Source organism: Oncorhynchus clarkii, chromosome 13, assembly GCF_045791955.1.
Source record: "Oncorhynchus clarkii lewisi isolate Uvic-CL-2024 chromosome 13, UVic_Ocla_1.0, whole genome shotgun sequence".
Lineage (NCBI taxonomy): Eukaryota > Metazoa > Chordata > Actinopteri > Salmoniformes > Salmonidae > Oncorhynchus > Oncorhynchus clarkii.
This window is the reverse complement of record NC_092159.1, coordinates 39082313-39098709: the sequence shown is the minus strand read 5'-3', so window position 1 is coordinate 39098709 and position 16397 is coordinate 39082313. Positions and strand designations below refer to the sequence as shown.

General features: G+C 44.5%; 2 protein-coding genes across 3 annotated transcripts in view; both read left to right on the top strand.

Moving 5' to 3' along the window:
• LOC139364716 (inactive phospholipase C-like protein 2) overlaps positions 1–7084 on the top strand; it is a 104266-nt gene extending 97182 nt beyond the window's left edge. The window contains exon 6 of one of the 2 annotated variants that reach the window (XM_071101705.1): positions 5081–7084. In XM_071101705.1, coding sequence (XP_070957806.1) covers positions 5081–5497 — 417 coding nt within the window. In that variant the 3' untranslated portion in view covers positions 5498–7084. The remainder of the gene's footprint in view (positions 1–5080) is intronic. The other variant, XM_071101707.1, reaches the window with a different exon arrangement.
• A 4868-nt stretch (positions 7085–11952) lies between these two features.
• Positions 11953–13156, top strand: LOC139364715 (hypocretin (orexin) neuropeptide precursor). The gene is made up of 2 exons (XM_071101704.1): positions 11953–12018; positions 12767–13156. The coding sequence occupies exons 1-2, from the start codon at positions 11953–11955 to the stop codon at positions 13154–13156; spliced, it is 456 nt and encodes a 151-aa protein (XP_070957805.1).
• Positions 13157–16397: the final 3241 nt, after the last annotated feature.

Here is a 16397-nt window from a genome sequence, read left to right as displayed (position 1 = left end):
ATGGGAAAAAATGTCAGTCTCTCGATGTGCAAAACTGATAGAGACATACCCCAAGCGACTTACAGCTGTAATCGCAGCAAAAGGTGGCGCTACAAAGTATTAACTTAAGGGGCTGAATAATTTTGCACGCCCAATTTTTCAGTTTTTGATTTGTTAAAAAAGTTTGAAATATCCAATAAATGTCGTTCCACTTCATGATTGTGTCCCACTTGTTGTTGATTCTTCACAAAAAAATACAGTTTTATATCTTTATGTTTGAAGCCTGAAATGTGGCAAAAGGTCTCAAAGTTCAAGGGGGCCGAATACTTTCGCAAGGCACTGTAAATACTATAGTAAAATAAAACTGTAGTATATATAGTCTTGGCCAAAAGTTTAGAGAATGACATAATATTAATTTTTACAAAGTCTGCTGCCTCAGTATGATGGCAATTTGCATATACTCCAGAATTTTATGAATAGTGATCAGATGAATTGCAATTAATTGCAAAGTCCCTCTTTGCCATGCAAATGAACTGAATCCCCCCAAAAAACATTTCCACTGCTTTTCATCCCTGCCACAAAAGAACCAGCTGACATCATGTCAGTGATTCTCTCGTTAACACAGATGTGAGTGTTAACGAGGACAAGGCTGGAGATCACTCTGTCATGCTGATTGAGTTCGAATAACAGACTGGAAGCTTCAAAAGGAGGGTGGTGCTTGGAAACATTGTTCTTCCTCTGTCAACCATGGTTACCTGCAAGGAAACATGTGGCGTCATCATTGCTTTGCACAAAAAGGGCTTCACAGGCAAGGATATTGCTGCTAGTAAGATTGCACCTAAATCAACCATTTATCGGATCATCAAGAACTTCAAGGAGAGCGGTTCAATTGTTGTGAAGAAGGCTTCAGGGCGCCCAAGAAAGTCTAGCAAAAGGTAGAAGGATTGGACTGCTGAGGACTGGGGTCATTTTCTCGAATGAATCCCCTTTCCGATTGTTTGGGGAATCCGGAAAAAAGCTTGCCCGGAGAAGACAAGGTGAGCGCTACCATCAGTCCTGTGTCATGCCAACAGTAAAGCATCCTGAGAACATTCATGTGTGGGGTTGCTTCTCAGCCAAGGGAGTGGGATCACTCACAACTTTGCCTAAGAACACAGCCATGAATAAAGAATGGTAACACATCCTCCGAGAGCAACTTCTCCCAACCATCCAGGAACAGTTTGGTGACGAACAATGCCTTTTCCAGCATGACCTTGCCATAAGGAAAAAGTGATAACTAAGTGGGTCGGGGAACAAAACATAGATATTTTGGGTCCATGGCGAGGAAACTCCCCAGACCTTAATCCCATTGAGAACTTGTGGTCAATCCTCAAGAGGCGGGTGAACAAACAAAAACCCACAAATTCTGACAAACTCCAAGCATTGATTATGCAAGAATGGGCTTACCATCAGTGGCCCAGAAGTTAATTGATTGCCGAGGTCTTGAAAAAGAAGGGTCAACACTGCAAATATTGACTCTTTGCATCAACTTCATGTAATTGTCGATAAAAGCCTTTGACACTTATGAAATGCTTGTAATTATACTTCAGTATTCCATAGTAACATCTGACAAAAATATCTAAAGTCACTGAAGCAGCAAACTTTGTGAAAATGAATACTTGTGTCATTCTCAAAACTTTTGGCCACGACTGTATTCTGCAGTATACTACAACATTCTATAGTAAGTACTACACATGATTGAGGGATACCACAGTGTGTAGTATAGTATTCTACAGTATACTATTTTTTACTATAGAATTCTATGGTAAGTACTGTAATATTCTATAGTAAACTGTAGTATTTTTTTCATGTAGGATGATACCATTGCACACCATTTGTTAGCCGATATGCACAGTAGGCTCCAACCCTCTCCACCATCACCCGCTCTCCCTGGAGTTTTGACCCAGCAGCCGTGCCCTTAGGTGGGCCATTGGTGTCACACTCTCCCCCTTCTCTCTCCCCTCTTCATCTCACTCTCCTTTCCCCTCTCTCTCCTCTATATTCCCTCTCTCTCCTCTCTCCCTTCTCTGCCCTCTCTCCCGTCTCCTCGCCTGTAAACACAGGCCCACAATCATATAAAGCGGGGCCCAACACCCTCATTTCACAGCCTCAATGAATCATAGCAACACTGATAAAGCACGAAGCCTCGCCACCGTCTCGCCAAGACACAAATAAGGACATAGAGGGAATGTGTGATGTGTGTTTTCGATCTCATCTGGATGTAATTCTTCAGGATTGAGTGAAGTGTTTAGCCTGGTTTGGGGCTCTGCCGGGCTGGCAGCCAGAGAGAGAGGGAGGATGTGACCAGGGATACATTTGATTCCCCAGGACCTTTTTATCAGGGAGACGTCTGGGCTGCATCAAACAGGACCAGAAACGACGTTAAAGAACAAATGAAAAGGGATAGAAGACAGGATGGAAATAGATATAATATATAATATATAATGTAGCTGAAAGGTAGAGCCACGAGACAATGTTAACAGTAGTTCGAGATGCACCTTCGAAAAGTGCGTTGCTCAGCCTATTTTGTTTGGACTCATTGTTCGTTGGCAGCCTATGTGGCTGGCAGTCTTATCTTAGTTAAGCTTTAATTCACTCTATAGAACTGAAGGACTTAAGCACTTAAGAAGCCTCACGTGGACACACAAAACCTAAGACCTTACCCCCTCCATCCCTCCACCCCTCATCCTTCTCCCTCCTTCCTCCTTCCTCGTGTCTGTACGGGGAGTTGTGGGTACAGGCTGCATGTCCGTATCTACATAGCACAGCAGACACGGGCACATTATCAGCCAAAATACCTCTCTTTATGGTGGTGAACATTTGGTATGAGGCAGTGTGGTCTGTGTGTGCCAGCCAGGCTTGGCAGCCCAAGTCCAGGCAGCCACCTCTCCATTCAGCCCAACTCATTGGTTTCACAGCCCACAGACTCCATGAGGGTACCCAGCCTGCCAGCTGTGGTAGGGGCTAGAGAGTAAGAGAGTGAGAGAGAGAGAGGATAAAAGAAGGTGCTAAGAGAAAATCGTGGATTCCTTAAGAAGCTCCAAAGCGTCTATGGAATTGTAGAGACCACTACACACCCCCCAGCAGCACCAGCTAGTCTGATTCTCTAGATACAGTATTGTTCTTGAAGCATAGTAACTTAGAAGTCAACGATTAAAGGACTGTCCATGTTGAAGCTCCTCCTGTCACCAGTCTGTCTCTATGCCTAGTGTTCTCTCCACAGCTAATCTATAGTCTCACTGAGTCCTCTGACCCATATATTCAGATCTGGAGGCAAATTGGAGGTTGAGATAAACCTTCCCATAAAAATAAATAATCATAGAAACAGGTGAATGGACTGTGTTAAGGACGAGGAAGGAACAACTGTGACTGGTTAGGAGTTCTACAGATGGAGATGTGTGATTGGTGGTTCTGTGGAGCCTCAGCCGTGGCTAACCCCCAATGGAACGCTGTGCTGCAGGCCAGGCCAGCTGCGGGGGTGAGTGGACCCGTAGCCATGGTTGAGCTCAACCCATGGTGATTAGGTTCCGGTACCACCAGCCAAGACCCTGACTGGCACAGCAGCACCAGCTTTGTGACTCCCACGGGAACATTACATAATTTCTCAAACATCTGATTTATTCATGTTGTTGGAGTGGATTGTGTTCTGAGGCCCTTCATGTAGAAGACTTGTCGCTAAGCATTACCCTCATGCGAGAGGGGAACAAGAGGCATTTTGTCCAGAGTTGTACCCTCAACCCCCCCTATAATACACGCCACACTAACCTGTCTGCCCAGTGGCAATGGGTAGTACAGCCCGACAGACAAACAGACAGGCAGGCAGACACCCCTAGTACAGGCAGGACATATTCCTTGGTCCCCGCCTCAAACAGCATCGTCCCACAGGGACGTCGCTCAGGCTCCCGTAACCAGCTAACTGCTGACGACGGCAGGGTGGTGATGAGACTCAAGAGAGCTTCAGAGAATAAGGGACGGTTGTTGTTGAGGTGGGCTGTGAAGGGATGTGGTGGGTGGGATGTAGAGAGAAGACAAGGAAGAGAAGAGGGGAGTGTTAAGTGTTTAGTAGTGAGGGTCTGTGTTTCTTTTTTTAGGGACACAAGTTCCGTAAGGGGGCTGGTTTTGTTTTGTTGTTGAGGATGCAGCCTCTACGTCTTTCCAGTCTGAGTGTCTACGGAGATGAATCCAGGCCCACAACACTACAGAATAGAGCCAGCGGGGCTGCAGTAGCCCGTTCTCCAACTCAGAAACCAAGGCAGCCACAGAAACTGCCCTGATTGACTTTACAACGCCATAAAGCGGGAGGCCTGCCCTGACCACTTCCTCCCCATCTGGCACGGTTTAATCTCTGGGGTGTTCCTAAATAAAGAGGACGATAATGATGGTGTGGGATCACTTATCAACAGATTACTTTTGAAGGGGCTCTGAGGAACCGCAGAGAATTCCACCAACCACACTGCAGCATGGATGTAGGCTGCCATCTGCTGGCTAAAAGAATGTAGTGCGTTACATTGTATTTGTCACATGCTTTGTAAACAACAGGTGTAAACTAACAGTGGGAAGCTTACTTTTTCAACAATGCAGAGTTAAAGATAAAAAACAGAAATAGTGACACAGGGAATAACGCATAACAATGACGAGTTAAAATAACATGGCTATATACATGGAATACCAATACTGAGTCGATGTGCAGGGGTACGAGGTAATTGAGGTAGCTATATACATATAGGTAGGGTTAAAGAGACTAGGCAACAGGATAGATAATAGAAGTAGCAGTGTGTATCCATTTGATTAGCTATTTAGTAGTATTATGGCTTGGGGGTAGAAGCTACTTTAGGGTCCTGTTGGTTCCAGACTTGGTGCACTGGTACCGCTTGCCGTGCGATAGCAAAGGGAACTATCTATGGCTTGGGTGGCTGGAGTCTGAAAAATGTTTGGGTCTTCCTCTGACAACGCCTGATATAGAGGGCATTATTGAAACACATGAGTGACAGCATTCTCTCTCTGAGAATTCTTTGTCTCTCTCTTTCCTGTCTCTCTCTCTCTCTCTCTCGCTCTCTCTCAGGGTCAGGCGGACCTCCTGAAGCACGCTAAGAGTGAGGCTTTGGACACGCTGCGTCAGATCCACTGTGCCACCCAGTCCTGTGGCCTGAGCAAGAACGGAGCTACCTCCCCTCAGCTCCAACACCATCCACTGCAAGCACAGGCCCAGTACCAGGCCCAGCCCCACCATCCACCCCAACCTCACCATCTCCAACCTCAGGCCCAGACCCAACCCCAGGCCCAGCCTCTGTCCCAACACCTGGCTGAACCCCAGGCCGAGGCCCAACCACAGCTCCAGGCCCAGCTCCATACTCAACCCCATCCCCTGTCTCAGCGTCCGCTCCTGCCTCCCCTCCCACCCCAGCCCCCACAGTATAGGGCAGCAGGCTCTCACGATGCCATCTCTGAGAACGAGACGGCCAGCGATGGTTCCTGCTGACCCGTTGCCTGTACCCGCAGTGGAGTCCAGCCAAAGAGAGACAGGGAGAGGAGAATAGAAAGAGAGAGGGGGCTTGAGAAGCAGAGAGGAGAAGAGCAAAGAACATGGATGGTTCCTTTAACACCCCCGAAGATGGACAGAGAGGAGAGAATGAAGGAGAGGGAGAAGGAAAGGGAGAGGGAGAGAGATGGTGAGAAGGAAATAGCAGAAGAGAAACAGCAAATAGAGCAAGGGACGGGGAAGAAAACTCACCGTAAAAGACAAGAGACACAAGTTTGAAAATGTATTGTTTTAGAGACAAAGAAGAAATGTCTCTGTCAGCTCTCTCCCCAGGCCTATTTCTCTCTCTTGGATTGGAAAGTGTGAATAGCACCCATATTAGCGAGTTCAGTCAGTCTCTCAGTCAGTCAGTCAGGAGAGTCTCGCTGTCTTTCTCTGGGCAGTGCCCTGCGGGTACAGGCACCTTACATTGGCATTTCATACCGCACAAGTTCACCTTTGGATTCCCCTAGGATACCCATAGCATGTCCAGGACCCTTTCCTCTTCTATCTTCTCCCTTATGTTTACTCCATATACCTGTAGATCTGCCCTTCCATGCGTCACCCCGAGCTTCAAGCCTTTGCCCTTCTTGCCGAGGAGGAGGCTGCCGTTTAACTGCACAACGTAGAGCAGCTCACACGGACTCTGTAAGGATCCGAGCTAGAGGACCATTACTGCACAAACCAACGGCGCTGTCTATGAGAGAGACGTTAAAGGACTGCAGCTCTGCAGCCTCTCTCTGTCTGTCACTACCTACCTGGCCTCTACAATGATGCACTGGCTCCCCCTGCTGGAGACTCTAACCTCCGCAGGACCCCATACACTTGCACAGTGCCCTTAATTAAGATTTGTATTTTTGTTAACTGTCAATCACAACATGCCTGGACGCTTAGTAGGGGGTCTCCCTAGCGCCTCTCAAGGGGCTGTGTGCGTAACGTCCCGTATGTTGCTGTCGTCGTCCCATGGATGGAGGGAGCGTGGCCGTGCTCTGCGAGGTAGCTACTAGCTAGAGCTCACCAACCAGTTTTAACTGGAACAGTCTGTTGACCCCGTCTGCGCTGCGAAGACTAAAGGTCAAAGATCACAAGAGAAACATGGACCTGGGGCAGATTCCTGCTGTCAATCAAACACACACCTAACCTAAAAGAGAAACTGTGACTCTATATAGATGTATACTGAATGTATGTACAAGTATTGAAGAGACACTTTACATTTATCTCCGATAATTCTCCCTGAAACAAAACATCCCGTTGATATTCTTATTATTGTTATAATTGATGTTAGTTATATTCATATTACAATTATTTTCTATACAGTATATTCCTTCTACATATACAGTGACTTGATACCTGTTGCTCTGTGCTGCAGATCAAGACAGGTGGTGTGGAATGTTGGGTGTAGGGGTTAGAGGTCAGGGTGGGTTTGGGTTGGGGGGTCATCATTCCAAAAATTGGATCAAACAATAACCTGACTTGTGTTTCACTGCAAAGTGGTGTGGTTCTGTATGAGCTCCTTAAAATGGCCCATTAAAACTGGCTTCATTGTTCGTCCTGCCTCCTATTCTTCAATTCTTCCACTTTGTCAGTGTCTTCGTGCTGGCAGCCTACCTGACATGAATATGTAGGATTCCTTCTGCAGGAAAAGAATGGGAAATATAATTGCATGAAGACATTCTGAGGGAACATGTTATGAGTGACAGTGTCTGTGAGGGAAATGGGCATGAGGGATTCATCCTTTTGCCAAAGTCAGGTACGATAGGTCCAGGTCAAATAGGGGATGCTTATATCTGTCCTGTTTTACACCGTGTATTCAGACAGTATTCAAACCCCTTGACCCTTTTCACATTTTCCTGCGTTACAGCGTGAATTTAAAATGGATTACATTGAGATTTTGTGTCACTGGCCTACACACAATACCCTATAATGTCAAAGTGGAATTATGTTTTTATACATTTCTACAAATGTATTCTAAATGAAAAGCTGAAATAAGTATTCAATCCCTTTGCTATGGCAAGCCTAAATTAGTTCAGGACTCACTCTGTGTGCCATAATAGTGTTTAACATTATTTTTTTATGACTACCTCATCGCTGTACTCAGTTGCCGGTGAGGAAGGAAACAGTTCAGGGATTTCACCATGAGGCCAATGGTGACTTTAAAACAGTTACAGAGTTTAATGGCTGTGGTAGGAGAAAACTGATGATGGATCGACATTGTAGTTACTCCACAATGCTAACCTAATTGACAGAGGGAAAATAAGGAAGCCTGCAGTGCATCATACACAGGCGAAGTGCTTGGAGAAGGTGCAATTTGCAGTTCAAGATGAAGCAAACGTATAACTCTGGCTTGTCATGCAAAATTCAAAGCTGGGCTGTACAACATGAAAAAACGTAGGTAGCCTGAGTCTAGAAACGACTGGAGGGATTCAACTAGCAAAAGAGTGGGTGGAATGTACATTAACATCCTCTGCCTCAGACGTAAATAAGCCATAAAAAAAGGTTTTTGAACATGCCTGAACCAAGGGACATTTGGTGGCAGCAAGTCTCGTAGACAAGTCTAAAGAAGACACCCAGGTTATAGTTAACACTCAAAATAAATACAAATAGACACTACAGACAGAATACAGTGGGGCAAAAAAGTATTTAGTCAGCCACCAATTGTGCAAGTTCTCCCACTTAAAAAGATGACAGAGGCCTGTAATTTTCATCATAGGTACACTTCAACTATGACAGACAAAATCAGAAGAAAAAAATCCAGAAAATCACATTGTAGGATTTTTAATGAATTTATTTGCAAATTATGGTGGAAAATAAGAAATTTGGTCAATAACAATAGTTTATCTCAATACTTATATACCCTTTGTTGGCAATGACAGGGGTCAAACGTTTTCTGTAAGTCTTCACAAGGTTTTCACACACTGTTGCTGGTACTTTGGCCCATTCCTCCATGCAGATCTCCTCTAGAGTAGTGATGTTTTGGGGCTGTTGCTGGGCAACACGGACTTTCAACTCCCTCCAAAGATTTTCTATGGGGTTGAGATCTGGAGACTCAACCCCGAAGCCACTCCTTCGTTGCCCGGGCGGTGTGTTTGGGATCATTGTCATGCTGAAAGACCCAGCCACGTTTCATATTCAATGCCCTTGCTGATGGAAGGAGGTTTTCACTCAAAATCTCACGATACATGGCCCCATTCATTATTTCCTTTACACGGATCGTCCTGGTCCCTTTGCAGAAAAACAGCCCCAAAGCATGACGTTTCCACCCCCATGGTTCACAGTAGGTATGGTGTTCTTTGGATGCAACTCAGCATTCTTTGTCCTCCAAACACGACGAGTTGAGTTTTTACCAAAAAGTTATATTTTGGTTTCATCTGACCATATGACATTCTCCCAATCTTCTTCTGGATCATCCAAATGCTCTCTAGCAAACTTCAGACGGGCCTGGACATGTACTGGCTTAAGCAGGGGGACACGTCTGGCACTGCAGGATTTGAGTCCCTGGCGGCGTAGTGTGTTACTGATGGTAGGCTTTGTTACTTTGGTCCCAGCTCTCTGCAGGTCATTCACTAGGTCCCCCCGTGTGGTTCTGGGATTTTGCTCACCGTTCTTGTGATCATTTTGACCCCACGGGGTGAGATCTTGCGTGGAGCCCCAGATCGAGGGAGATTATCAGTGGTCTTGTATGTCTTCCATTTCCTAATAATTGCTCCCACAGTTGATTTCTTCAAACCAAGCTGCTTACCTATTGCAGATTCAGTCTTACCAGCCTGGTGCAGGTCTGCAATTTTGTTTCTGGTGTCCTTTGACAGCTCTTTGGTCTTGGCCATAGTGGAGTTTGGAGTGTGACAGTTTGAGGTTGTGGACAGGTGTCTTTTATACTGATAACAAGTTCAAACAGGTGCCATTAATACAGGTAACGAGTGGAGGACAGAGGAGCCTCTTAAAGAAGAAGTTACAGGTCTGTGAGAGCCAGAAATCTTGCTTGTTTGTAGGTGACCAAATACTTATTTTCCACCATAATTTGCAAATAAATTCATTAAAATGTGATTTTCTGGAGAAAAAAAATCTAATTTTGTCTGTCATAGTTGAAGTGTACCTATGATGAAAATTACAGGCCTCTCTCATCTTTTTAAGTGGGAGAACTTGCACAATTGGTGGCTGACTAAATACTTTTTTGCCCCACTGTATGTGTGTCATATGATCATATAGGCAAGAGGCCTATATATTCTCATACACTATATATACAAAAGCATGTGGACACCCCTTCAAATTCGTGGATTTGGCTATGTCAGCCACACCTGTTGCTGACAGGTGTCTAAAATCAAGCACACCGCCATGCAATCTCCATAGACAAACATTGGCGGTAGAATGGCCTTACTGAAGAGCTCAGTTACTTTCACCGTAATAGGATGCCTCCTTTCCAACAAGTCAGTTCGTCAGATTTTTGCCCTGCTAGAGCTGCCCCGGTCCACTGTAAGTGCTGTTATTGTGAAGTGAAAACATCTAGGAGTAACAACGGCTCAGCCGCAAAGTGATAGGCCACACAAGCTCACAGAACGGGACCGCTGAGTGCTGAAGCGTGTAGAGTGTTAAAATTTTCTGTACTCGGTTGCAACACTCACTACCGAGTTCCAAATTGCCTCTGGAAGCAACGTCTGAACAAGATCAGCCGCACACAAGCCTAAGATCACCATGCGCAATGCCAAGCATCGGCTGGAGTAGTGTGAAGCTCGCCGCCATTGGACTCTGGAGCAGTGGAAACGCGTTCTCTGGAGATATGAATCAAGCTTCACAATCTGGCAGTCCCACGGACAAATCTGGGATTGGCAGATGCCAGGAGAACGCTACTTGCCCCAATGCATAGTGCCAACTGTAAAGTTTGGTGGAGGAGGAATAATGGTCTGGGGCTCTTTTTCATGATTTTCAGCGTGACAATACCTCGTTCACAAATCGAGGTCCATACAGAAATGATTTTTGGATGAATTGGAACGCCAACTGCGAGTCAGGCCTAATCGCACAACATCAGTGCCCGACCTCACAAATGCTCTTGTGGCTGAATGGAAGCAAGTCCCAGCAGCAATGTTGCAACATCTAGTGGAAAGCCATCCCAGATGAGAGGCTGTTATAGCAGCAAAGGGGGGACCAACTCCATATTAATGCCCATGATTTTGGAATGAGATGTTCGACGAGCAGGTGTCCACATACTTTTGGTCATATGATGCTGTGTCATATCACATAGGCTGGAAGCCTATATATTCTTCTATGTGTGTTCTGCTGTAGTCTACATTGATTTAATTTACTTGAAGTTATTTTCCAATATTGTGATATTTGTTCTACTGCTACATTGAAAATGATATGAAATTCGGGTCTTGTCAGCCCTACAGCTGAGTATGTGTGCATACGCTTATGTCCGGTGTTCTGCAGTGACGTTTAAAAATGTTGCTGTACATTGATGTCTAGAAAACTAGGCTACATAAAACGTGGACTTGTGCAAGCCTCGCTGCTACACTCAAGTATGTGGGTGGGTCTGCAGTGACGTGAATTAATCAGCACCTTGGAGAGTGCTGTCCATTTCACCACCATAGATAGTAGGCTACTTGGCTGTTTACTCTGTCTGCTGTGCTGCTATGTTGCGTTTGACACTTTTTCTCTCTCAATGTGTTCCGGTAACTCAGAGCCCCCTGGATAACACCCCCTCACGCTCACTATGTGTTCCGGGACCTCCCGATTTACAAATTAAGCACTGCCCAACGCTCTAACCACTAGGCTACCTGCCGCCCTATAGGGAAAGGGAAAGGGGAACAAGGTGCCTCTACCACCAATGACCAATAGCTAGGGGGATAAAACAACAAACACACTGTTCTAGGTTTGTCAGTATTCCCGGAGCGACACATGTCATATTTAATACAATAGAGAGAATGGTCATTAGCCCTCATTAGGACTGTTAGGTGACCCTCTAATTACAGACCATTCAGTCAGTCACCTTCTAAAGGTTATCAGGGATGGTTCTTTGTGTTCCCTCATACCTTTGATGAGACCATGTCTATTGCTGCAGCTAATTAACCATGTCTCCGTCACCACTAATCATAGCGCTATGTCCTAACGAAGCTCACCGCCACCCTGGCATAATAGCATTCCACTACTTTATTCAAAACCCGGGAAATATCCTAGAGATGGTCTGTGGCAGGATCAGAGTCATTAATAAGGACTTCTGATAGACCCATCAAATGAGCAAACGAGTCAAACAGAAAATGAGCACTGATGGACAGTCTTTTTGTTGATGTCCCCGTCGACTGGACTAAAGATATCTTAATGACGTCCATGGAGGGTGTAAATGAGACGACATAGGGCCTTATAAAAGGAGAGCGGCTTCAGAGAGAGGTGAGAGTAGAAGTGGACCCCACAGCCTTTGGCAGAACATGTGTTTCAACACAAAGCATCTTACTACAGCACCAGGGATGGACACAGCATGCTCAACCACCAAGGTAGGATCGACGATGTAACACAGCTTTCTATTACAGATGTTTTTACTGTGGAATAATTTAAGCTGCTATTATGGGCCTCAGACAAAGGTCATGTAAGGGGGTGTTCAGAAAAGTACATCAGGGATTGTTTTTGGATGCATTTAAATATGAATGGTAACGCTCGCTAATGCTCCCCAATTTGCATGGAGTGTTTTTAGAATAGAGATGGAACACCACTATTTGCACTTAGCGTGTCAGTCGCTGCCATGACATTTTCAGGGGTTTGAGTTCCTTTCAGTCTATTGAATAGGATTTTGGGTAATGGGTTTAAGGGTATTAAGCAATTACATCGTCTTTCAAAAATAGCAAGACCTTGTCTGAAGAAAATGTTCTAAAACGGATGGTTGTTGGCAGACATGACTGAAAGCTTTCTGAGATTGTATCTCAATTAATATTCCTGAGTACGTTTTAGCTTTCATTTTTTCATATTAACCATAAAATGATATTAACATAGGCCTATGCATGTCTCTCTCTATCTCACTCTCTCCTTTGTTTATGTTTGAATTTGCAAGAAAGGCATTTCACTGTACTTTGCATGTGACATAAAAAAAAATGTGAATCTCTCTCTCTCGCTCTCTCTCTCTCTCTCTCTCTCACTCTCACTCTCACTCTCTCTCACTCTCACTCTCACTCTCACTCTCTCTCTCTCTCTCTCTCTCTCTCTCATGAAGTTCTAACACTGACATATTGTATCTGCGTTTACTCACAGAAGCTCAAGGTTCTCATCTTGTTGCTACTCGTCTCTCATCTGGCCTGTGACGCTCAGGAGGTTGCCAACTGTTGCAGACAGAAATCCCACTCCTGCCGTCTTTACGTCCTGCTCTGTCGCTCAGGTAATGGGACGGGGACAAGGGGACCCCTCACTGATGACGCAGCCGCTGGAATCCTCACACTCGGTAAACGGAAAGAAACTGATGAACGGCGCTTCCAGAGCCGGTTGAGTCAGCTACTCCACGGGTCACGGAACCAAGCGGCGGGAATCTTAACGATGGGGAAGAGGACCGAAGACACAGCAGAACCGCTCATGCGCTTGTTTCCCATTTTAGAGACGGCCCCCACTACCACAGCCCAGTTGGTTTTACAACTACCGTTCAAGTGACTCATCTGGAAAACATCAATGTTGATGCATCATTTTTGAGGGACTGCGTCAAACATGTATATATGAAAACATGGGTTTTGGGTAAAATGTTCCTTTAAGATTGAATTTGTTTGTGGAGTAGGTGTTAGTAATTTTGTTAGTAATGTTGTAAATATTGTATATGATCTCATTGGTGTAATAAATGTGATAACTTTCACGTAGCACAGTTGAACTTGCTTCCCTGGTGTCTCTGTATTTTAGGTGATGGGAAAGTAAATATGAAGAAAGTGACTGTCATGAGGGTTGAGTCATCTAGTTGTGTCTATGTTATGGCATCACGTCACTGGCATCACAGTCAGACAACCCCAATAGCCCCAACCAGCCCAAATCATCAACCCCTCAATCAGCCATGAGCACATGTCTGGATGGGTAGGTGTGTTTGTTTGAGTGTATGTTCCAGAAATGAACTTTTCCCAGAAATACCTAGGTCTGCTGTATTTTCCATCTCTCTTTCATTCTAACCTGCCCTTCCTCTCCAAACTGACTCCATGATCACAGCTTTTCTCATGGGGGCAGCATGGAGCTGCTTCAAGGCTCAAGTCTGTGTGGATCTCTGTGTTACTCAGAGGGCACATATTGTAGTCTGTTGTATAGCCAAAGATCGAGGTCAAGACCCACTGTATTTCTCCATCATTGCATTACATTTTCTTGCCACATTTTTTGTCCCTCTCTTCTCACCTCGTAGCTTCTTTCTAAATGTTTGTACTCTATATATCGTTAATGACTGAAAAACAGCATTGTAACCATTGTAATGGAAGTAAAGTCTCAGGCTATTCTGCAGTCTTGTTTGTGTGTTCTTTGTGCGTACAGTACTTCCATCCACTCACCTGGTCACAAAAACACCAACAATTCACCATGCCATATCGACAGAAATACACCAACAAGCGCTCACCGTGCCATGTTTTCTCTCGGTTATGTGTCAGACCGCCTGGTAGGTATAGAGGAGGTGCTAATTAGAGCAGATGCTTAAGAGAGAGAGGGAGTCTGTCTGGGATACATTTCTATATTCATCTACTCATGCAGTACCAAGCTACCCAGCAAGCACATTTGGTTCCTTCTATGTTGTGGGAATGTACATTTTAGGTTTCCCATTGGTTCTGAGAATGAAGCCATAATTTTCCTGACTGGTAAAACTGAAAGTTTTTGGGAGGGTTCTGGGAATGTACATTTTTAGGTTCTGAGAACATTTTTACTATGGTTCCCTGAAAGTTTTCCTGGGAGGTTTCATTAACAATCTGATAATGAAATGTAAAGGTTATTTGGAGGTTTTTTTTGTAGTTTCCTAAACTTTCACTGACTGTTTCAATAAGACTTTTAATAACACTGCTAGCTTAGGTTAATTGTTTTGAACTCCAAGCACAGATAGGACATATGGAAATTCATTTGCTTTGCATTAATCATGCAAACACATTTCTTTTTTATTGTGGCACGGCATCAGCGGGATTTGAACCTTTGAGCTTCTATCTAAGGAATTAGTCCACTGGGCCACCAGGATTCAGTTAGCATGCCATGTTTTTGAATTCATACAAAGCTGTTCATTTTAGTCTATTCAAACAGACTCCATTTCAAAGGAAATAAGCGCTCATTAACATCGGGTGTGGCCAATTAGTGGACGCGGCCAACACACCTGAACACACTTAACAAGATAGAGGATAGAGAGACCCCTTGTTGACCCTGAGAACAGAATGTATATGTTTTAAAAATAATTATTAAAACATTCTTTGAACGTTACTAATGTTTTCTTGTGGTTTTTATGGAAAGTCTTCTTAATGTTCCGAGAACATGACTTTAAATAGAACCATGAGAAAACCTACAGAAAACGTTATGCTGAAGTACTGAAATTCCCACAGAATACCATTGTTTCTTAATATACTTGGAACAATTTGAGAACATTATTTTAAATAGAATCATGAGGAAACCTGTAGGAAATGTTATGCTGAAGTACTGAAATTCCCACAGAAGAACGTTGTTTCTCAATGTTCTCTGAACTATTTGAGAACATTCCCAATGCCAAACCATTTGGAGAACGTTTCTAAAACATTACCAAAAGTTAAATTAAATATAACCAGGTTTGAACTTTTAGGAAATGTTCTGTTAAAGAAATGAAATACCAAGAAAATTGTTTTTTTTTCAAGCTCCTTAAAATGTGCTGAGAGTGTTCCAAGGCCAAGCAACTATCCTGAACCATTCCCAGAACGTTGTGGGAAGGTTGTATGCAAAATAACCAGAGGACAACCATGCTCTCACCAAGCGCAAAGAAACATGGTTCTCAGAACATTATGTGCTAGCTGGGTAAGATGCTTATAAGACCTTAGAGGCTTTTGATGATGTACAGTATGTGTTTATGAATGTACAATTTGCCTCCCTGTGCATGTCAACAGGTGTACATGGGTATTCTCATCCCTTTTTCCTAGTAAGGATACAGGATCAGAAGGGGATGATGGCAGTGGTGTGCACAGCAGAAAAAGAGGGAGGGGAGGGGCAGAACGAAAGAGAAAGCCAGATGAGATTCACTGGTCTACTGACTGCCAGTGTTTCTGTTAGAGGGGGTGCAACAAGAGAGAGTGTCTATTAGTGTGTGAAGGAGAGAGATGACGAGAGGACAGACTAAAATAAGGTATAGAGCGTGCGCAAGAAGGAGAACGAACAGAGTAATTGATTGTTAATAAACAGTGAGAAGTGGAGAGAAGCAGGGGGCTCTCGCTTTCGGCGAAAGAAAGAGAGAGACAACAGAGAAAGAGGAAAGGGAGGTAGAGAAAGAGAGTAGAGGGTGGGAGAGAGAGAGACAAAGAAACAGAAACAGGGAGAGAGGGATGAGAGAGCAATAGAGAATGGCAAAGACTGTGTGATAGAGAGAGAGAGAGTACAGACTCAGATAACGGAAGTGGCGTGCGCATCCTGCTCTCCTGCTGGGACTAGATGAGACTTCAGACTGATCTGTGAGGAGAGAAGAACAGAGAGATAGATACACTACCTAACTTGATGACTCGAAGCTGACAGTGAGTTACAACACCTTAGCTTGATCCGCTGTGAGAAGAATAACTACCCACACTACAGAGAAGGAAGGAGCTAAAGAGAAAGATTAGCAGCCTTACTTGGGATAAAGAGGAAAGGTGGAAGAAGGAAGACTATAAACCTGAGACTGAGGTAAATGCCACTGATACCCAGCTGACCTGTAGCTGAGTGCTGAGGCAGGAACAAG

Coding starts and splice junctions, on each gene's coding strand:
- LOC139364715 (XM_071101704.1), top strand. CDS start 11,953: ATGTGTTTCAACACAAAGCATCTTACTACAGCACCAGGGATGGACACA. Junction 12,019..12,766: donor CAGCATGCTCAACCACCAAG/GTAGGATCGACG, acceptor GTTTACTCACAG/AAGCTCAAGGTTCTCATCTT.